Below are 17,777 nucleotides of genomic sequence, written 5' to 3'. Positions count from 1 at the left end.
ACTTGTTTGCCCTTAAACTCAAATTTTTATTTATTTATTGTTAAATTGTTTTAGTCAAGGAACAATACGTCGCCAACTCTTATTGGCTGAAAAGATCACATGGTCTGTTTGGACGAATAAAATTTGATTATGCTGAGCGCTAATTCTAGGCGGCGCAGTTTGCCGGGAAAGTGGATATGTGTAGAAGAGAAGTGTCCCGTACTGGGTTTGCTGGCGCCAAATCGATGGCAAATCAGTAACTATTGAATGTCGAAGTATCGATACTGATCGAGATATCTACCTGCATATCCCTACATGTTTGTGAATGGCACCGTTCATAAGATTAACGTTGGGTTCGGAAGTCTGTAATATAAAATTTAAGAACATATGCATTGAAAAACGCTAGTCATTTTTCAACGTGAGAATATGTCAATAATTATTCAGAACAAAAACATATTTGCACATTAAAAAAACTCCCAGATGTTGAATTTAATACATTTTGAAATTCCAAGTTAACAATACGAACAACAGAATGTTTTTTAAAGAAAAAATTAAAGTGGAATAAGACAACGTGATACGAACTCAAATGAATGGAATGGGAGAAGATGCTGGAGTACTCCAGGCTTGACGTCATGAGTGAGTCTGAATATTGCACTGAGAGGCTCCGGCACTGGGCTTTATAAATAAATCCTTGTAGTTAGTAAATACTGTATATCTTTGGTTGGATCATAAAATGAAAGCAGCATAGGACTAATAAAGGAGATATTTTAAACAGTTCACGCATTTTTTCCAGGTTTAATATTCTTTCTTTATTGTAGCCCAAGGCGTACGACATTTATAGTATAATTTTTTTTTTTTTAAAGAGTTTTCTTTCAGTTTCAGGCTTTTGATAATCAGTAATGTTAAGGGTGTGAATTATATAATCAAAGCAAACGTATGTGTGGTTTCATCTTTTATTCGTGCATTCTTTTTTCTTTGTATTTTGCACTTGTAAGCAATATTTCAGGCACGTTCATACCACTCAATGGCAATAACTTTGTTAGTGAGCTGCAGAGAGTATTGCTAAGCGACTATACCAGCTATGGCTCATAAAGGGGTCATTTACAGATTGATAGTTCGGCTGCCCAATCACCGAATAATAGGGATGGTAACAAGGAAGCCTTATGAGAAGACGCAAGTTTGCAGTTCACTAAGCGAAGATGGCACAGAGCTTGGAAGTCACTTAAATGAAAGCAATATAGTGACAGAGGCTGCTCTGCATATTACCGATAAGTCTCAGGCGTTTCGTGTTTTCTTTCAGTCGTAGAATGTAGGCTGACTGAGATCACTTTTATTTTTTATCTATTAATTTAATAATATGGGACAGACAAAATACTATCAACTTTGTTTTTTGGAAAATTTACGTAAAAAAAAATCGAATTTGTACTTTTGTCATGAAACGGATGGAACGGAAAACTTTATACATTTATTCCGATACAAACAGATCATTTGTATAACACGGAACCGTTGAACTTGTATTTTAGTCAAGGGAAATTTCCGAATTGTGTCACTATAGTTTGTAAATTTTGTGAGCTGCCATGTCATCAGTTATTACTTTATTTGACCTGGTAAATCTATCAATCGGAATCGCAGACACAGGATGCGTGAACTTCAGCGCGCTGCACACCCTCCTGCATGCGATCATAACCCGACTTGACATACAAGATGCGACCACGCAGTGGACACATGAGGAACCGAGGGGACATGGCCCGACCGAGCGGCAATTATCTCCAGATGGAGAATCCAGAGAGTACCATAACATGGAAAACAAGCTTCGGGATATCGAGAGCAAGCTAGCCTTGTTAGAGAAGCTGCCAAGCGGGGCTGACCTCATAGCCTGTACCAGTACCGGCGTCTCACCGGTCAACGATATGTGGCAGATCATGCAGCTTCGCCGAAGGGTTGAAGCCAACGAAGATGGTGTGTCTAAGGTAACGGCATACTAGGGACATTTACAACTGCAATATAGTTAGAGAATAAAAGATAATATGTTCGTATTGAGATACACACATACAGCAAGATCGTTTTCTCTATGAAGGCACCGAAACAGATTTGTAGGATTTCAATTTATCAGATTTGGTATCTTTGTTTTTTCTTTGTGTTAATCTGCCAGACTAGATTTACTGTAAATAATGTTGAATGAAAAAACATATACAACATCAATAACACTGTAATAGACTGGACTATTTTTAATATTTACACTTGCTCTTTGCCTTTATGCCTGTTTTAGTCAGGACTATAAATAATTGTATTTGCTTTGGATATTCGCATCAAACCATGAATGATAAGTTCATGTTTTATGACCAGATGACCCAACTCTTCTCACCAAGTATCAGTAAGGAGTCCAGATTCAATCCATGGTATATTTGCACCCTATCCAGAGCATTGTCATTATATATACGAGTAAATCACTCCGCACACAATAGGCATCTGTAACAACAGTATCTTCTTCTGCAGACCTGCAGTCCTGAATACCACTTAAGCAGACCAAAGTGTGTGTCATCATCATGAAAAGGGTGTATTCTTACTCATTTCAGAGTAGGACTTGGTCAGGCTTGCAACTAACTAAATACATCCTTATATCATGTGCAACATTTATAAAACATATGTCTATATCTGTCAAATACTCTTAGAGTATCTGAAATCTCATAGATTTTATACAATAATATAAAATTGTTTATCATAGATAGGTTTGCCAATGGCTTTGTGAAGTGATATATTTTAGCATGTAATAATTATGTACACGGTATGTAATAGTTTAGTAATGCATTGTTTCAACGCAAGATTTTGTTTCAGTTGAGTATAAAGAGTCACAGTGACACAGTGGTTGGTTGAAACAAAATCTTGGTCTGGATTTGTACTCTCTGGACCTGAAATCTCCACCTCTGAAAATAATGAAATCCAAGTACAGGTTCGCTCTTCACCATTCAACTGCTGTTTGCTAAAAGTGACTGCAAAACTATAAAAATAAGGTTAAATTATGATAATGACCATCAACTGAGTAATCAGAATAAAACATTGTTCCTTTAAAGGGCTTAGCCACAGACATGGATGAAGAAAGGAGGATATCCTTAAAACACCTTTGCAAGAACAGAGCTGAGTCGCTAGAAGTATTTACAGTAACAGCTCAACACTGATCACTGACTGAACATTGTACATGATAAGTGGACTTTAACAGTGAATGTTTTCTTCCCAAAATATACCTTCAGAAAATTTTACCATACTTCATAAAATGATGAGTAATAGGGAATAATTACCCTAATACTTTCCCATTCCTAGAAGTTCATGCCTGTTTCTCTTCACTGACTGCGACATACAGGAGAATTATTACCCAACATAGTAATAAAAAAAAAAAGACAAAGAAACAAAACCCACAATTGTTATGGCTGGTTGTACCCTTATTTTTATCCCTACAATTTGCGATATATGAAATATAAATAAATGACACTGATATAAATACATAATTTTAGCAATAAGAACAGCCTATTGAAGGATCTGTGTAAATGACTTGGCAAACTAAAACATGCCTTTTATCATTTCAAAAGTGACAAAAGTTCAACATAACTTTTGGACCAAAAGTGCTACTGTCCTTCACGATGCTGAGGGAGTCGTGCATCATCTTCTGGTGCACTACCAGCCCTGCCCTTCCAGCACCAGCTAATTAGTTCACTCAGCGGGGGGCCTCTCAACCCCAGGTCAGTGGCAATTAACCCAGGAAAGGACAATGGCTGATGCTGCCTGGACATCGCCTTCTATCTTCTCGGATGACTTTGCCCAGGCTCTCTTCAGGTTTCTCAATTTGGGTCCAGAGTTCCATATTTTGCTGTTTTTTTGGTGTGATAAGTTTCTGTCTGGATATGTACTGCATATTGGCGAGTTTCACGGGAAGAGTTAAAAATATGGTACAGTACGAGTATGTACTGGGTTGGGGCAGTTAGAGCTCTAATGACATTCCTCTTTACTGGTTCAAGCCCAGACCTGTCCTGTGCTGTGCAACTCATTCTCCATATGAAGTTTTAATTAATACCCCCTGAGCAGGTTGTCAGTGTCACTAGAATAATAAGTCTCAGGTGATGTGAAAGTTAGCCGACTGGAGGAAAATAGGACCATCTATCAAAGGCTGTTTAATAATAGATGGTCCACATTGGGCTTTTGGTGGGGCAGCAGTGTCATTTGTTCCCCTAGTTGACCCAGCATGATTAACCTCTCCAGAACCTTGGAAAAGCTTGCAGGTTTGTTATGTCCACCATTGCTTCTGACTTGAATATGGTTTGTAACTCCAGGTTCTCTGCTTTTTATAAATCCTGTTTGTCCACCAAAAAAAAAAAAAAATATTAATACTTCTATCATGGTTCATTGATATCTTCTGAAATAGCTTGGGGAGTTGCTGTGTTTGGGTTATTTCAGCCTTTCCACAGAACCTTGATTGTTTCTTGTGGGTTTTTTTCTTGAGACTTAATTATGATGGTTGTGAGGTTAAGCAGACTCATGCTGTAACCAACTATTCTGCAACGGCTGGCGCCCTGTTGTGGAATGATCCACACGTTCACTCTTCTTCTTTGTGGTTGTCGTGTCATGGAGCGTAATTCCCCAACCATCAATATTAATGCCAGTTAATGGATCACTAGTCATTCTAACAGAATGGCTAAAGGATTTCAAAGTAATGGAAACAATCACCCTTACTAGGACCCCCCCCCCCCCATAACTTTTCCATTAAAAAAGAACGGAGTCACAATGTAGTACACTTAAGCTGTTTGGCTTGAGTTGTATTTCCTCTAAGGATTATATATTTATTGACACACACTGTTGCCATTGACTACAATTGTGGCACGGGTGCTGTGACAGTGTATCTACTAAAGAGGTGGAATTCTGTTTAGAGTGAAGAGTTTCCACGGAGCTTCTTAATGACGTAGGGAGGATAGAGTACACATAGCAGCTAATCTGTGCTATGACTGACTGTAAGCTGGTGCCGGCACGGAAACTCATTTTCTCTGCTTCATCTCATTTTTCTGTTTGGAACAGTATTGTTCTTAAACATAAAATCATTGCTCTCTAAGGTATTATTGTTGAATGCCTGGAAACTATAGTGACAGAAAAATAAAATATTCAACTTAATTTTTGTGCTAATCTTATAAATAAGTTATATACTTGCTCTGGTAAAATAACAAAAATAAAAATGACCAAAAACAGTTTGGCAGTGACACATGTATCTCAAAACTCAACTACTAAGTTCATAAAACTTAGAACTTAGCGTATGCAGACGTACAGTATGCAAAAGATGTTTTATGGAAGATATTTCAGTAGTTCTTAATCTTATGGGTGGGTTAGGATTCTCTGTGATCAGAAGGTTGCTGGTTCTGTGCTACATGTTTTTCAGAAAACAACCTTTAAACACAGTCTAATGAGAATGTTTTAAGAGATCCTGCCAATTCGGTCCATTGTGGGGCACTAATACCCACATTTATTCTATACCCATTATTTAGAGGTCATGTGTTTGGATTATGGGAAGTCACTACTACAAGTAGCTGTAAGGTACTGTTTGTTGGCATCCTTCATGTCCTGTGCTGACTAGGATAGGCTCCAGGCCTTCAAGCAATTGGAAGTTGTGCGCATCATAATTTTTTTAGATTAATTTGTGAGCCATTCCTGGTATGACAAGATCAAAGCCAGTCTTCAAAGGAGTTTGTTAAATATTTTCTATTTCATATGCCTTGGAGTCAAGTGTTACTCCTCTGTTACTCCTGAGTTACTGTTGTCATGGTGAGGGACATGGAGGAGCTTTCAGGCTGAATGAAATCATAGTTAAAGTCATATCAGGCTAGCAACACCACAGAGTGGAACAGTGCTTGCATTTTGTGTTAAAGTGGAACTACAAACGTATAATTGATGTTCTTTGATACTCAGTTATTTAGATTTTTTTTCTAAATAATAGCAATTATACCGTTTTATATGTGTATTATTATAAATATTTTTGACCATTTTAAAGGAGCTGCAAGACTCCTGATTTTACCATGGAATGCTGGACTGAACAATGAACTACATTTACTTAGCATTTACGTTTCTCAGATAAAAGAAGAAAACAAAAGCAAAAGTACTTAAAATTCTTTTTTAGCACTGAAACATGAGATGCTTCCGTTTTAATGAATGTGTCAGGTTTAAATGCCCCTGTGTGTAAGCAGACCCCTGACCACACTGTCCTTTTGCCTTCTCTGCTTATCATCAGTCCATGGCTCTGATGCAGGACTTAATGAAGGAGATTAGTGAACTTCAGGCATCCAGAAACCACTTACAGGAGGAGGTCAGGACTCTGCAGGGGCAGCTGTCACAGGTAAGGATGCACAATTACGGACACATACTTGACTTCTGAGATAAATCCACATTGTAATGAGGTGGTGCAGTTATGCTTTACTTCTACAGACGTTGAGTTTTGAGTGGCATGATGGTTCAATCGTTGGACATACTGCTTCACACCCCCTGGGTGGGGGCTTGGAACTTTGGAGATTGGCTCCAGGTCCCCTTAGGGCCCCGTCAGGAAATAGCGACTGCAGAATGGACAGATGGATGTTTTTGCGTTTTGTTTTTGTTTCTTGCAGTTGTTTTGAAGCCACATTGAGCATTTCTCTCTCAACCAGTTGTAGCAACAAAGAATCCTGTGAAATTAAGGATTAGAAAACTGAAAGGGCTAATAGGGTACACATACCCTACACATACTGCTATATATATAGATATTATCATTTCAAGGTTGAACACATTGACTTAGTTTTTCTCTCCATAGTCTAGCTGAATAAAGCTCTGGGTTCAGGCGAATATTCATATGTACATGCATATATGCATATATGACCTATGATATCTACATTTGCAGATATACTTACTTCATAAATCAGATCTGCTCATTATGCATGATTTTTTCCCCCTAGTTGAACATGAATGAACTGCTGGGAAAAGTGAAAATTCTGGAACAGTGCTGCCACCAAGTGGAAGACTTGGAGAAAGTATTGGTGCGTCCATTTGTTTGGTGGTATTTATTCGAGCGCTCGCGTTTCTAAGTATTGTAGAGGCCATATTTGTCTTAGATGAGTATTATCCCCAGGACAGTATTAATCAATAAGTTTCTGTGCCGACATACATTCAAGAGGGAGGTGCAGGAGACGGTGAGACTGTACCCTGATCCAGAGGAGCTGACTCACTTCATCACCTGGGATGTTCTACAGGATACCCTAGTGAGGGAGGACCAGCAGCTGTTGAAGGTACCCTGGATTATCTGCTGTTATTTCGCTTCAGTGCTGCCCGACCTGCATGTGTGTTCAGCACGGTCATGTTTGCTGTCGCCCAGTCGCTGGGGCCCCCCCCGGAACCGCCTGACTGCACGCTGCGTGATGGTGACGGGCTCTCCCCTCGCCCACCTCAGCCCCACGCCAGGCTGCAGTCTCGCTTTAGCGTGGGGGCGGAACACTATCCGGAGACAGTGAATGCCCTGAGGCACGTGGGCCAGCTGAAGAAGCAGCATGACTGCCTGGAGGAACGAGTGGCCCAGGTGGAGAAGGACAAAGCTGAGCGCTCGGACCTGCAGCACCTGAGGGATCACTTCACAGGCATAGGCACGGCCGGCCACTTGCCTGCTCATTCCTCTCCATACTCCTCATCCCCATTTGCACAAGTCTTTTTTTATTTTTTTTTTACTATTTTTATTTATCTATATATATGATAATTTTTTCCATCTTTGTCTTATGTCCATGTCTCAGTATGTCATGTTTAAATTCTCAGTTTTTAAATGTCATTCATATTCATATTTATATTCTATTTATCATTGTTTTCTTGCACCATAACCATTGGGATCTTAATATCATATCAGCGTATCATATCGCTGAAGATCACGATAAAGACACTTTGGCTTTGACTTGACATATAATGGGGCAACATTCGCTACAACCTGCCAAGAATAAAAAGCTCTGTGTATGACCTGACCATTGGCAGGTTAGTGATACATGAGTGAGATAGTGGCATTGTTTAGCTCAGCTTGGTTAATGTCTAATTGTGGCATTTTGGCTTCTTCCCACTATCCAAAAACATGGTCCTGTTATAAACACGAGATCATAACTTTGACCAGATCCGTGGTTCTCAATCCAGTCCTTGGGGACCACAGACAGTCCACATTTTTGCTCCCTCCCAGCTCCCTGTCAGACAGTCCACATTTTTGCTCCCTCCCAGCTCCCTGTCAGACAGTCCACATTTTTGCTCCCTTCCCGGGGGAGGGAACAAAAACATGGACTGTCTGGGGATTCCTGGGGACTGGGTTGAGAAACACAGGACTAGATAGACAGGTAAGGAGCGTGCACTCATTACAGTGCTTTGCTGCACCCACCACACGACTAACCACCTCAGGGATGAGAACCCGAGTGCAGCGGATGATACCTCAGCACCACACTAGTCTGAATGGAACAGTGGTGAACAGGGTGAGTGCCAATCCTGCCACCACCGTGCAAGTTTTAACTGTAAGCTGGAGGACCTGCTTGCAGGGCTGGATGTAGATTAACGTCATGCTTAGGATGAAGCAATTGTCAGAAGAGGGCCTTGCTCAAGAGCCCAATGGAGTAGGATCACTCCTGACATTCACAGGTGGACTAGGTAACTGGCTACCTATAACGGAGGCATTATATACCCCTATTTTATATACCCCTTTAGTTAACCAGAATGCACATGATGACCTCCTGGAGCAGCTGAACTACATGAAGGGTCTAGTGGATGGATTAATGACTGACAGAATGAAGGTATGATACCCAAACACAGGAAGGAGGTTTGCAAAGGAGATTTTTGGATTTTTTTTAAGGCAGAACTATTTTACCACAGATGACTGACATGTATTGGCTGCTTCTCAAAAACATATTTTTTTTTGTTTCTGTCACAGTGCAAGCAACCGATCTGGAACAGAGATAGGGAAGCTAAATTGTTACAGAGAAGCTGGAGGGAAAGATTAGATCTTGTAAGACTTATCTAGGGCAGGACAGATAGTAGAGTGCAGACAAGCCCACTATTTATTGTCAGCATTGATCAGTAAGTGGCTGTTCTTATATTATTCTTAGAATAGAAACTAGTTAAAAGCATGATGTAACTCTTAAATGGGGCCTAGGATCCATCGGCTCAGCAAGCGCATCAACACGTTATGGTAACATTACACCCTGACAGTTCTGGGCGTCTCTGCCTTCTTATCTGTTTAATTCCCAGAACTCCGAGCTGATTGGCATTGCGCAAGGGGTCATGCTGAAACTGGAGAAAGAGTGCAAGAAGCTAGGCGACACAGTCTGCCACCTAGTGGAGGATCAGGTCCAAACGCAAACTAACATGGATGTGAGTGGTGGGGGGGGGGGGGAAGCTGGGGAATAATGTGCTCCGGGACTGATGCAGGGTTGGCAAGGAATATCATTCTCCTGATCTACATCATTTATATCCCATTAAAATACTTTGTCAGTCCCTTAACAAAGCAATGGAACTACATAAATATTTGGAAATGTGAGTCAGATACAAGATCTATAAGTATCAATGAGTATTAATCTATAAGTCATTGGTAAACCTACTGGAGGGATCCTCATATTTGCTTTATTTATTTAGCAGACAGTTTTGACTGAAGCAACATTCATGAGAGGCATATGGAGTACATGCATAGACTCTGTAGTTAGGCAGAGTAACATTGTGCCATAAAGCTGTATATTATCATGCATAACAGCATGTATCAAAACATACTAATTCAGTAATTAATGAACAAGATTCGGGGTAAGAATTCAGCAGGTATTTTGTTATGCTTTCTTTAGCAAATGCACAAGTCTTTGAAACATCTGGAAGAGAAGAAAGCAGACAAGGACCTTGTGGAAATGAAGATTGACATTGTAAGATGCCCAGAACTGTGAGCCCACTTGCCGTCTATGTTTCTAGTGATGAAGGCCAGGGGTGATTGGATTGGTCTGTGTTGGGGGCCCAATATCCTTCTGAGACCCAAGGAAAAAAGTGTCCTTCAATTGTAGGTTATTTGTCTTTGGAGGAAATAAGACATCTTACAATTTAGATTTTTTCAAATTAATTTTTATTTTTAATTTCACAGCATGTCCTCTTTAGTGCACAACAGGAATAAATATGTTTCCTTACATCAGTGAAAAGATAGATGCAAAAATAAAATGTCCACTACATTGGACATGAATGAATGGGTGGGGAATCAGGAGGATATGATATGATTCATGGACTCCAGAATCTCTAGGGCTGCCCCTAAGGAGGCCCATTGAGATACGGCTTGCTGACTAGCATGACCAGCCAAACGTGGGCCTCATTTCTGTGAAATGGTCCCAGAAAATGAAAGTTGACTGGTGTGAAGCCGTCATCTACCATGTAGATGTGTGTATGTCCTGCAGAAAGCAGACAAGAGGGCCCTGGAGTCGACGGTGAGCCGGGTGCAGTTTGACACCATGACGGAGCAGCTCAGCTCCATGTTTCAGGAGCTCCTTGGCAAAGTCACCGGCCAGGAGCAGGACTGGCAGAATGTTGTGGAGAAGATCTCTGCTGAGATGGAGAGCAAGGTTAGAGTTACAGCCGAGTAACATAGAGAGAACATCCCCATCAACACTTGGTGAAGCTCTTGATACTCTAACCCATTTAACACATAAACACCAGTCTGATGTCTTCTTGGACTATTTTTTGTTATCCTAAGCAGCAGAATAAGTATCTTCTTTAAAGAGAAACAAATGATATCTATTTATTTATTTATTTAAAGCATTCTTTCTCTGTTAAAGTTTAGCATGCGTAATTAGAATATTCATTGTCACACATGTGGTTGAAGGCACCATGATAATAGACCATAACTCTAGGCCTGGGGTCTCCAACTCTGGTCCTGGAGAGCGACTATCGAGTAGGTTTTCTATCCTACCTGACTTCTGATGAGCCACACCTGTTCTCAGGTAAATACCAAGACCAGGTGTGGCTCATCAGAAGCCAAGTGGGACAGAAAACCTACTGGATAGTAGCTCTCCAGGACCGGAGTTGGAGACCCCTGCTCTAGGCAATAAACAAACTGAGAATAAGTACAAGACATAAGATACACGACAAATAGGCCTGAACACAAGGTAGGTGATAAATACAGTGGTTTGTACAAATTTAGATATAGCAATGCTGAAAATAGACACTGCTACACTACAGATAGCATCCATCTGTACATATAGTGCATAATACGTAAGAATTGCCCTTACGGCTCACCATGGGGCCTGCTGCATTAGACGTGTCTTCCCACAGCTGAACCGCATCGAGCTGGATCCCCTAAAAGCACAGCTGGAGGAGCGCTGGAAGGCTATTCGGACGCAGCTGCAGGCCCAGCCCACGGTAGAGCTGGACGACGCTGCTGGGTTTAGGAAGTGAGCAATACTCTGAGGGAGTGGCACCTCGTTCCTCTTCTGAGATAATCACCCTGTGGGACTTGTGTGTGCTCCTTACGGTTCCTGGGTGCTTGTGTGTAAGGTTTTCTTAGGAGGGGGTTTCTACTTCACTTTGATGTCCAGAATTAATTTTTACATGGCTTTAGGCAACTGTGAGAGTAAATATAATGGATGTAAAAGAAAATGTGTGAGAAAAAGCTGTCAGTTAAAAAAGATAGATAACAGTCTACATCTAGTCACTGTTTTTCTGCACATCTGTAGAGACACTTGCAACCCAGTTTGCTGACAATTAGCTGTAAAGAACAGAATATGACCAGTAATTTGTAGCTTATGGCTCCCTTTCTCCTTGTTGCAGACAGCTAGTGGCGCGATTCCATTGTATTTCCTGTGACCGACCTGTTGACATGTTGACCCCAGGGCCGTAAGTCCATACAGACTGTTATTGTGCTGCCATCACCAATTTTACCAGTGTGCTTCCTGTCTGACGCTTACTGGTCCTTCCTGCACAGGCAGCTCATCGGCATTCCCTGTGCTCCTGGCCTGCCATCCCACAAATCCAACCGGCCGTATACTGTATACGAGCTGGAGCAAGTGCGTCAGCATTGCCGAAGGTGAGAGCTGTAGAGAAATAAGCAACAAGACCTATCAAAATCAATATGGCTTTTCTTGTGTCCATTTTCCATCCATCCATCCATCCATCCACCCATCTGTAACTGCTTGTCCTGTTCAGGGTTGCGGGGGATCTGGAGCCTATCCCAGGAAACATCAGTGTTGGACATTTCAGGTTCAGAAGTTACAAATCCAGACCAAGATTTTGTTTCTACCAACCAGTGGAGCATAAGGAGTCACAGTCACAGAGTACTCACCTGGTTGGTAGAATCAAAATCTTGGTCTGGATTGTAGCTTCTGGACCTGAAATCCCCAACACTCAGAAATATCCAGGATGGGAGGCTTGTTCATATCAGGGCACTTACTCATAGTATAGGTAGTTTAGCACTACCTATTAATCTAAGTACATATTTATGGACAGATGAAAGTAGCATATCTGGGGGAAACGCAAGTAAACAAGGGGATGTCAAGCTAAGATCTCACGCTTCTTGTTTGTTCCTTTTAGATGTGTATATTTACAAAAAAGCTGTATTCAAACCATTTTTTTCTTGCATTTTTTCCCTTACTTTGCAGACACGAGTGCAAAATGCAAAAATAAAATCTCAAGGCAAAACTATTGTACCCTCTTGTGTTAACATTAATGCATTTCATTGGAGGCATGAACCACTATTTTTCATATACTGTCTTCGTTAACCAGAACGCACAGTTTTGTACCACGGTGCATTGTTACACCCCTACCCCTGGGCCACCGTGCCTCCCCATTGTAGACATCTGCAAGCTAAAATAGTATCTTACCAAATCACAGTTGTGATCTTGTAAGCCAAGCATGTGGGCTCTCTTAACCTCCTTCCCCTGTCTCTCTTCAAGTTAATGGCAGCAATAACTATGCCCTCTACCATGTGTGTGCACCGCACGTCTCTGTCATCCACACCCTGGGCTATGGACAAATTTCTTTCCAGGCTCCAGTGGCCCGTGGGAGGCTGTGGGTTGGGGACTTGTCCTAGTTAATAAACTCAAGTAAGTCCAAGCATAGGAAGTGTCCCAGTTATTGAGCACAAGAAAGTCCATGTAACTGTAATTATCTAAGGCATTCAACATGGTCCAGGCCAGGAAGTGTCTGCAGGAAGTGGCTCGTGGGCAGTATCTGGATGAATCATCCTGATACACTCAGTCAGTCCATGTTCGTACTCAGCCAAGCTAGAAGCCAGAAAGGAGAGTCAGAGCACGGGCTATACCTGCATTAATCTGTTCTACCTGCCCTTTGATCTTCACATTTTTGATGCTAGTTCTGACATGAGATATTCTGTACCATTAATTAGGCTAAAAGCTAGGGTACAATTAGCAGACCCTTGAGGGTACAGCCCCACTGACAAGTTTCTGCATCCTCAAAGGTACAAATTGATACTTTTATTCTGACAGTGCAGAACCTTAGAGTGTTTTGGCTGTAAACATCTGGAACTGTCTTCTGGCTTCTTTTCTTCATTCATCAGTGAGCGGATTCCTGAGATGGCGGACTACAGCTACCTGCCGGTGTCCAGAAACTGCGGCGGCAGCCACACCCTCGCTCTAGCCAGCCGGCGCTACACCCGTTTGCAACACATCACCCATTTCATGCAGTCATCATCTGAAGCACAGTCCTCACCCAGACCAACTTTGCCTGCTCAGGTGGGTGTTGTCCCCAGCATGACTCGTGCATTACTCTCTTTGTTCTCAGGCTAAAGCCTCTCAAATCTCCTGTCATACCAGATGACGAGCCTTTGAGGATATTTTTGTGAATGTGTGTCTTTCTGTCAGGCAGAAGAGGTGGATATTCTTGGCCTGAACGGACAAGTCTACAAGGGCCGTCTGGCTACAAGAACAGTGAAGAACATGGATCCCGGGCTGCCAACCATTATCCCTAAAGAAGGTTATTATCTTGGAAGGATGCCCTGTTCATGAAATGTCAGATCAACAACATGGGTGCTCAAAGAGTAAATAACAAAGCTTAGCGGAGGTGTCAAAAAACATTTTCCAGTTTGATCATTACATGTCATGCTGCCACTTTATGCCGCATTTAAAATGGAAAAAAAAAACATTAATATAACATATATTTCTTTGAAACAGATGTAGCCCAACAGGATTCAAAGCAATTCACTCTGACATGAATCATATCCAAGTCAAATTAGAAAGAAACACCTATTGACAGGTATTAAGCAGAGTGATTAAGGTTAGACTCAAGGTTTCTACAGAAGACAGCCTTTAAGCGATAATACTTATGAGTTATTTTACTAAATTAGAGACAGATAGGGGTATTTTTGTGTGGTTAAAAAGCTGGATCGATGATGGGCTTGGCTGTGTTTATTCTGTCATCACAGGTACTTGCAGAGGCACAGAGAATGTGACCAGGTCACAGTCACAAAAACTCAACCTTGTCAAGGGAACGTCCAGGACTATGGCACGTCCTCACAGTGCCAGGACATATCGCAGCCAATCAGGTGAGTCTTGTAGTGTGTGCAGGCCTAATGTTCCAGTGGCTGATAGTGGGAAGTACTGTAGTAGCTTAGGGCAAGTCCTACTGTAAGTAAATCTGCTGTAGTACCCTTGAGCAATGTACTTAGCCTGAATTTCTCCAGCAAAAATACCTGGCTATGGAAATACCTTTATTAAAACATCTAAATGTTTTATCTAATTGTTGCCTTTGTCAAAGCATCAAAATCACAAAGTTCTCCTTATTTGCACTGTTGCTTACCCATACAAAATAGCATTTTATCGTTCTCAATATTTTAGGTTAAACTTAATGAATGAGTTTTCATATTTTATAGTATTTTTAATTAAGTTACTCTTCCATGTAGCTGCACTCTCAATCATGAAAATTCACCCAAACCTTATAGATTTTCTTTTCTGCAGCCTTGTCCTGCCCTGGAAGGGGACGCCCTACGTCCTCCTCAGCACGTCTGTCCCACACCACAGTGTCCCAGTCCACACTCCCAGTAGATAATGCCAATGAGATCCAGCAGAGGTTGGAAATTCACATGGACCATCTTCAAGTCCAAGAGGGAGAAGTGACTGGTGGAAAACGCACTTAATTTCCTTTCTCAAAGCTGTCCTGATTGCTCACTGGGTTCATGCATTTATGATGACAGGATCGCAAGACCAGAATTAACACACAATCCAGCCATTAATTTTAATAAACACAAATTGCTGCATGGATGGCAGGTTGTGCAGGTCTAAAGTATAAGAATCCAGGCAGGTTGGCAGATAAACAGTGTGACAATCTCTAAATTTAGTACTTTTTAACTTCAGTAAAGACATGTGCACTTGAAATCACTATTGAAAAGATCTAGCTGTACAGCGCCTTGAAAAAGTAGTCAGTACCCTAAACTATTTTTTGTTTTGTCTATGATTCTACACTTGCAGTGTTTTTCAAGCTGATCTACAAAAGTGTAAATCATTCCAAAAGAAACAAATTCACAAACCTTTCAACAATTTACAAAAAAAGCAAAAAAAAGGAAAAATATGTATGACCTTTGTAACTATGAGGATAACTTTACTCAGGTGCAGTGTATTACCTTATGAACTCGCTCAATTTGGTTACGGTCTCCACCTGTTTAGGAAATGGGTGGATTACCTGTTCCCAACTTATTAATGAAGATAAATACGCAGTTTCTTACTGAGGTCCAACAGTATGATGGGGATTTTCATCAAAGCAGACCAGAATAAAGACAAATGAGTTTTCAAGACAAGTTGGGGCTATTATTATGGAGAGAGATATGGGGGGTAACGTAGGTCATCTGAAATGCCCCGAACATCCCTCAGAGCTCAGTGCAGTCCGTAATATGGAAGTGGGGAAAATGTAAAACTACAGCCACACTGCCAGGCTGCCTCTGTAGACACCAACAAGAATGGCACTTGTCAGAGAAGCTACTGTGACACCTACTGTCACTCTGAGTTGCATAAGTCAGTGAACGTGATTGGAGATGAAGTTCACACATCAACACATCTCCTAGGCATTGCACAAACATTGGGCATTGCCCAGACTGGGGAAGGAAAAGAAAAAATCATGTCCTTGCCTGTAAAGAATTTGCAAAACGTCACTAGAAAGATATGGCAGAAAGTCTTGTGGGTTAATGAGACTAATGCGTAACCTTTTGGCTTAAACTCAAAGCATTTGTGTTGTGGTGTAAATCTAACAGTGCACAGGAGCCAGGAAACACAATCCCCGCTGTAATATGTGGTGGAAGCATCGTGGTGTGGGGATGCTTTTCAACAGCAGGGTCCAGGTCAGGATTGATGGAAAATCAGGATCTCTGCAAAATACAGAGATTCGGAAACAAAGCTTGCTCCTCTCTGCCAGAAAGCTTACACTGGAGAGGAGCCCGACCCAAAGCACACTGCCCTAGCAACAATGGAGTGGCTTAAAATGAAGAAAATTGATGTCCTTGAGTGGCTCAGGCAGAGTGCTGACCTTAACCTCATTGAACATCTGTGGCGAGACCTAAAAGCTGTCTAGCGAATTCCCCATTTACCCTGGCACAGCTTGAGTGATTTTGCAAGGGGGAATGGGCAAATCTTGCTCCATCACATCATATAAAATGAATAAACTTCAAATATATATTACATACAGCTGCAGAAAAGATTAAGAGACCAAAGGACAATGTGTGTGTCTGCGAATAACATTTTTATTTTTTTGCAATCTGCAGCCTGGTTCTTCTCTGTTTCCCATTAATGAAGGGCTTCTTCTTTGCGTTAAGGGACTTAAGTCCTGCTTCTAGGAGCCTAATACGAACCATCCTTGTAGTGCATTACACACCTGCACTTAATGTTTGCCATTCTTTTTGAAGGTCACTTAAAGTCATCGTACAATTCATGAGAAACTGTTGAATAAGGTAACAGTCATCTCTGGCATTAGAAAGTTGCTTCTGCCCTTTACCTGGCTGGTTTCTGGTCGTTCCCAGTGTCTCCTGCTTCACCTTGCTCTTGAGTATTGCACTCTTAGAAATTTTGAACCTGGAGCAACCTGCTGCTCAGCGTAGCCTTCTGCCAGCAGAACCAGGATTAAACCGGGATTTTAAAAATGCAGACTTGTTTCAAAATATATACAGTGGTCGGTCTCAATTTTTTCCACGGCTGTGTGTATGTGTGTGTATATAATCAATAAGAGAATTACCAAAATAATTTGTGCATCATCATGTTAGATGTTTCTAAATACTGCAGTGAAAAACACAGGCAAATACATTCAATGGAAACTGGACAAAGTAATTTATTTCATAGATATTTTTTGACCAAAGAGCACCCTAGATTAGATTATCTCTAAAAAAGGATTTAGTAATGAAAGTTCAGATGTAAATAACTGCAGGCAATGTTTTAGCTGCTTGCGTGCTGCATGTTATGCACATGTAGGTCCTTCTATGAATGTTTTCTCCTGTTACTATTAAGTGTATATGTAATTCTACATAACTGCAGCTTTTGTGGCTGGGTCACACTGGGATACAACCTGAACTGCAGTAACGTTGTTTTCATTATAGATGGCACAAAAATATCCTACGTCTTAATAATTTGTTCTGTGACCTTAATATTTAAATATTTATATTCAAACTCAATACACAAAAAAATTCTAATGATACTAATGTGTTGCAATTCCAAACTTCTATTATTGCCTTAGTTGATTTATTTGTGTGATGTGTAATTTTAAAAATATTCATACAAAACCAATTTAACTGGTGTATTATTTATTGTAAGTAGAAATGTTTCATATTTCTC

General features: G+C 41.0%; 1 protein-coding gene across 2 annotated transcripts; it reads left to right on the top strand.

Annotated features, from left to right (window-relative positions):
* The first annotated feature begins 185 nt into the window (after positions 1-185).
* Positions 186-17,729, top strand: LOC111848321 (glutamine-rich protein 2-like). Of its 2 annotated transcripts, none has more exons than XM_023820225.2 (16): positions 186-615; positions 6,242-6,346; positions 6,936-7,016; positions 7,152-7,265; positions 7,352-7,616; positions 8,701-8,786; positions 9,241-9,363; positions 9,825-9,899; positions 10,416-10,580; positions 11,290-11,408; positions 11,785-11,850; positions 11,939-12,040; positions 13,529-13,703; positions 13,833-13,944; positions 14,393-14,512; positions 14,925-17,729. In XM_023820225.2, exons 2-16 carry the CDS (start codon positions 6,245-6,247, stop codon positions 15,101-15,103), a joined length of 1,884 nt encoding a protein of 627 aa, XP_023675993.2. In that variant the 5' UTR covers positions 186-615; positions 6,242-6,244; the 3' UTR covers positions 15,104-17,729. The 2 variants fall into 2 exon arrangements, with proteins under 2 accessions (XP_023675993.2, XP_023675984.2); XM_023820216.2 differs by lacking the exon at positions 186-615 and adding an exon at positions 916-1,949.
* Positions 17,730-17,777: the final 48 nt, after the last annotated feature.

Source organism: Paramormyrops kingsleyae, chromosome 5, assembly GCF_048594095.1.
Source record: "Paramormyrops kingsleyae isolate MSU_618 chromosome 5, PKINGS_0.4, whole genome shotgun sequence".
NCBI classification, from domain to species: Eukaryota; Metazoa; Chordata; class Actinopteri; order Osteoglossiformes; family Mormyridae; genus Paramormyrops; species Paramormyrops kingsleyae.
This window is presented reverse-complemented; position numbering and strand designations above follow the sequence as displayed.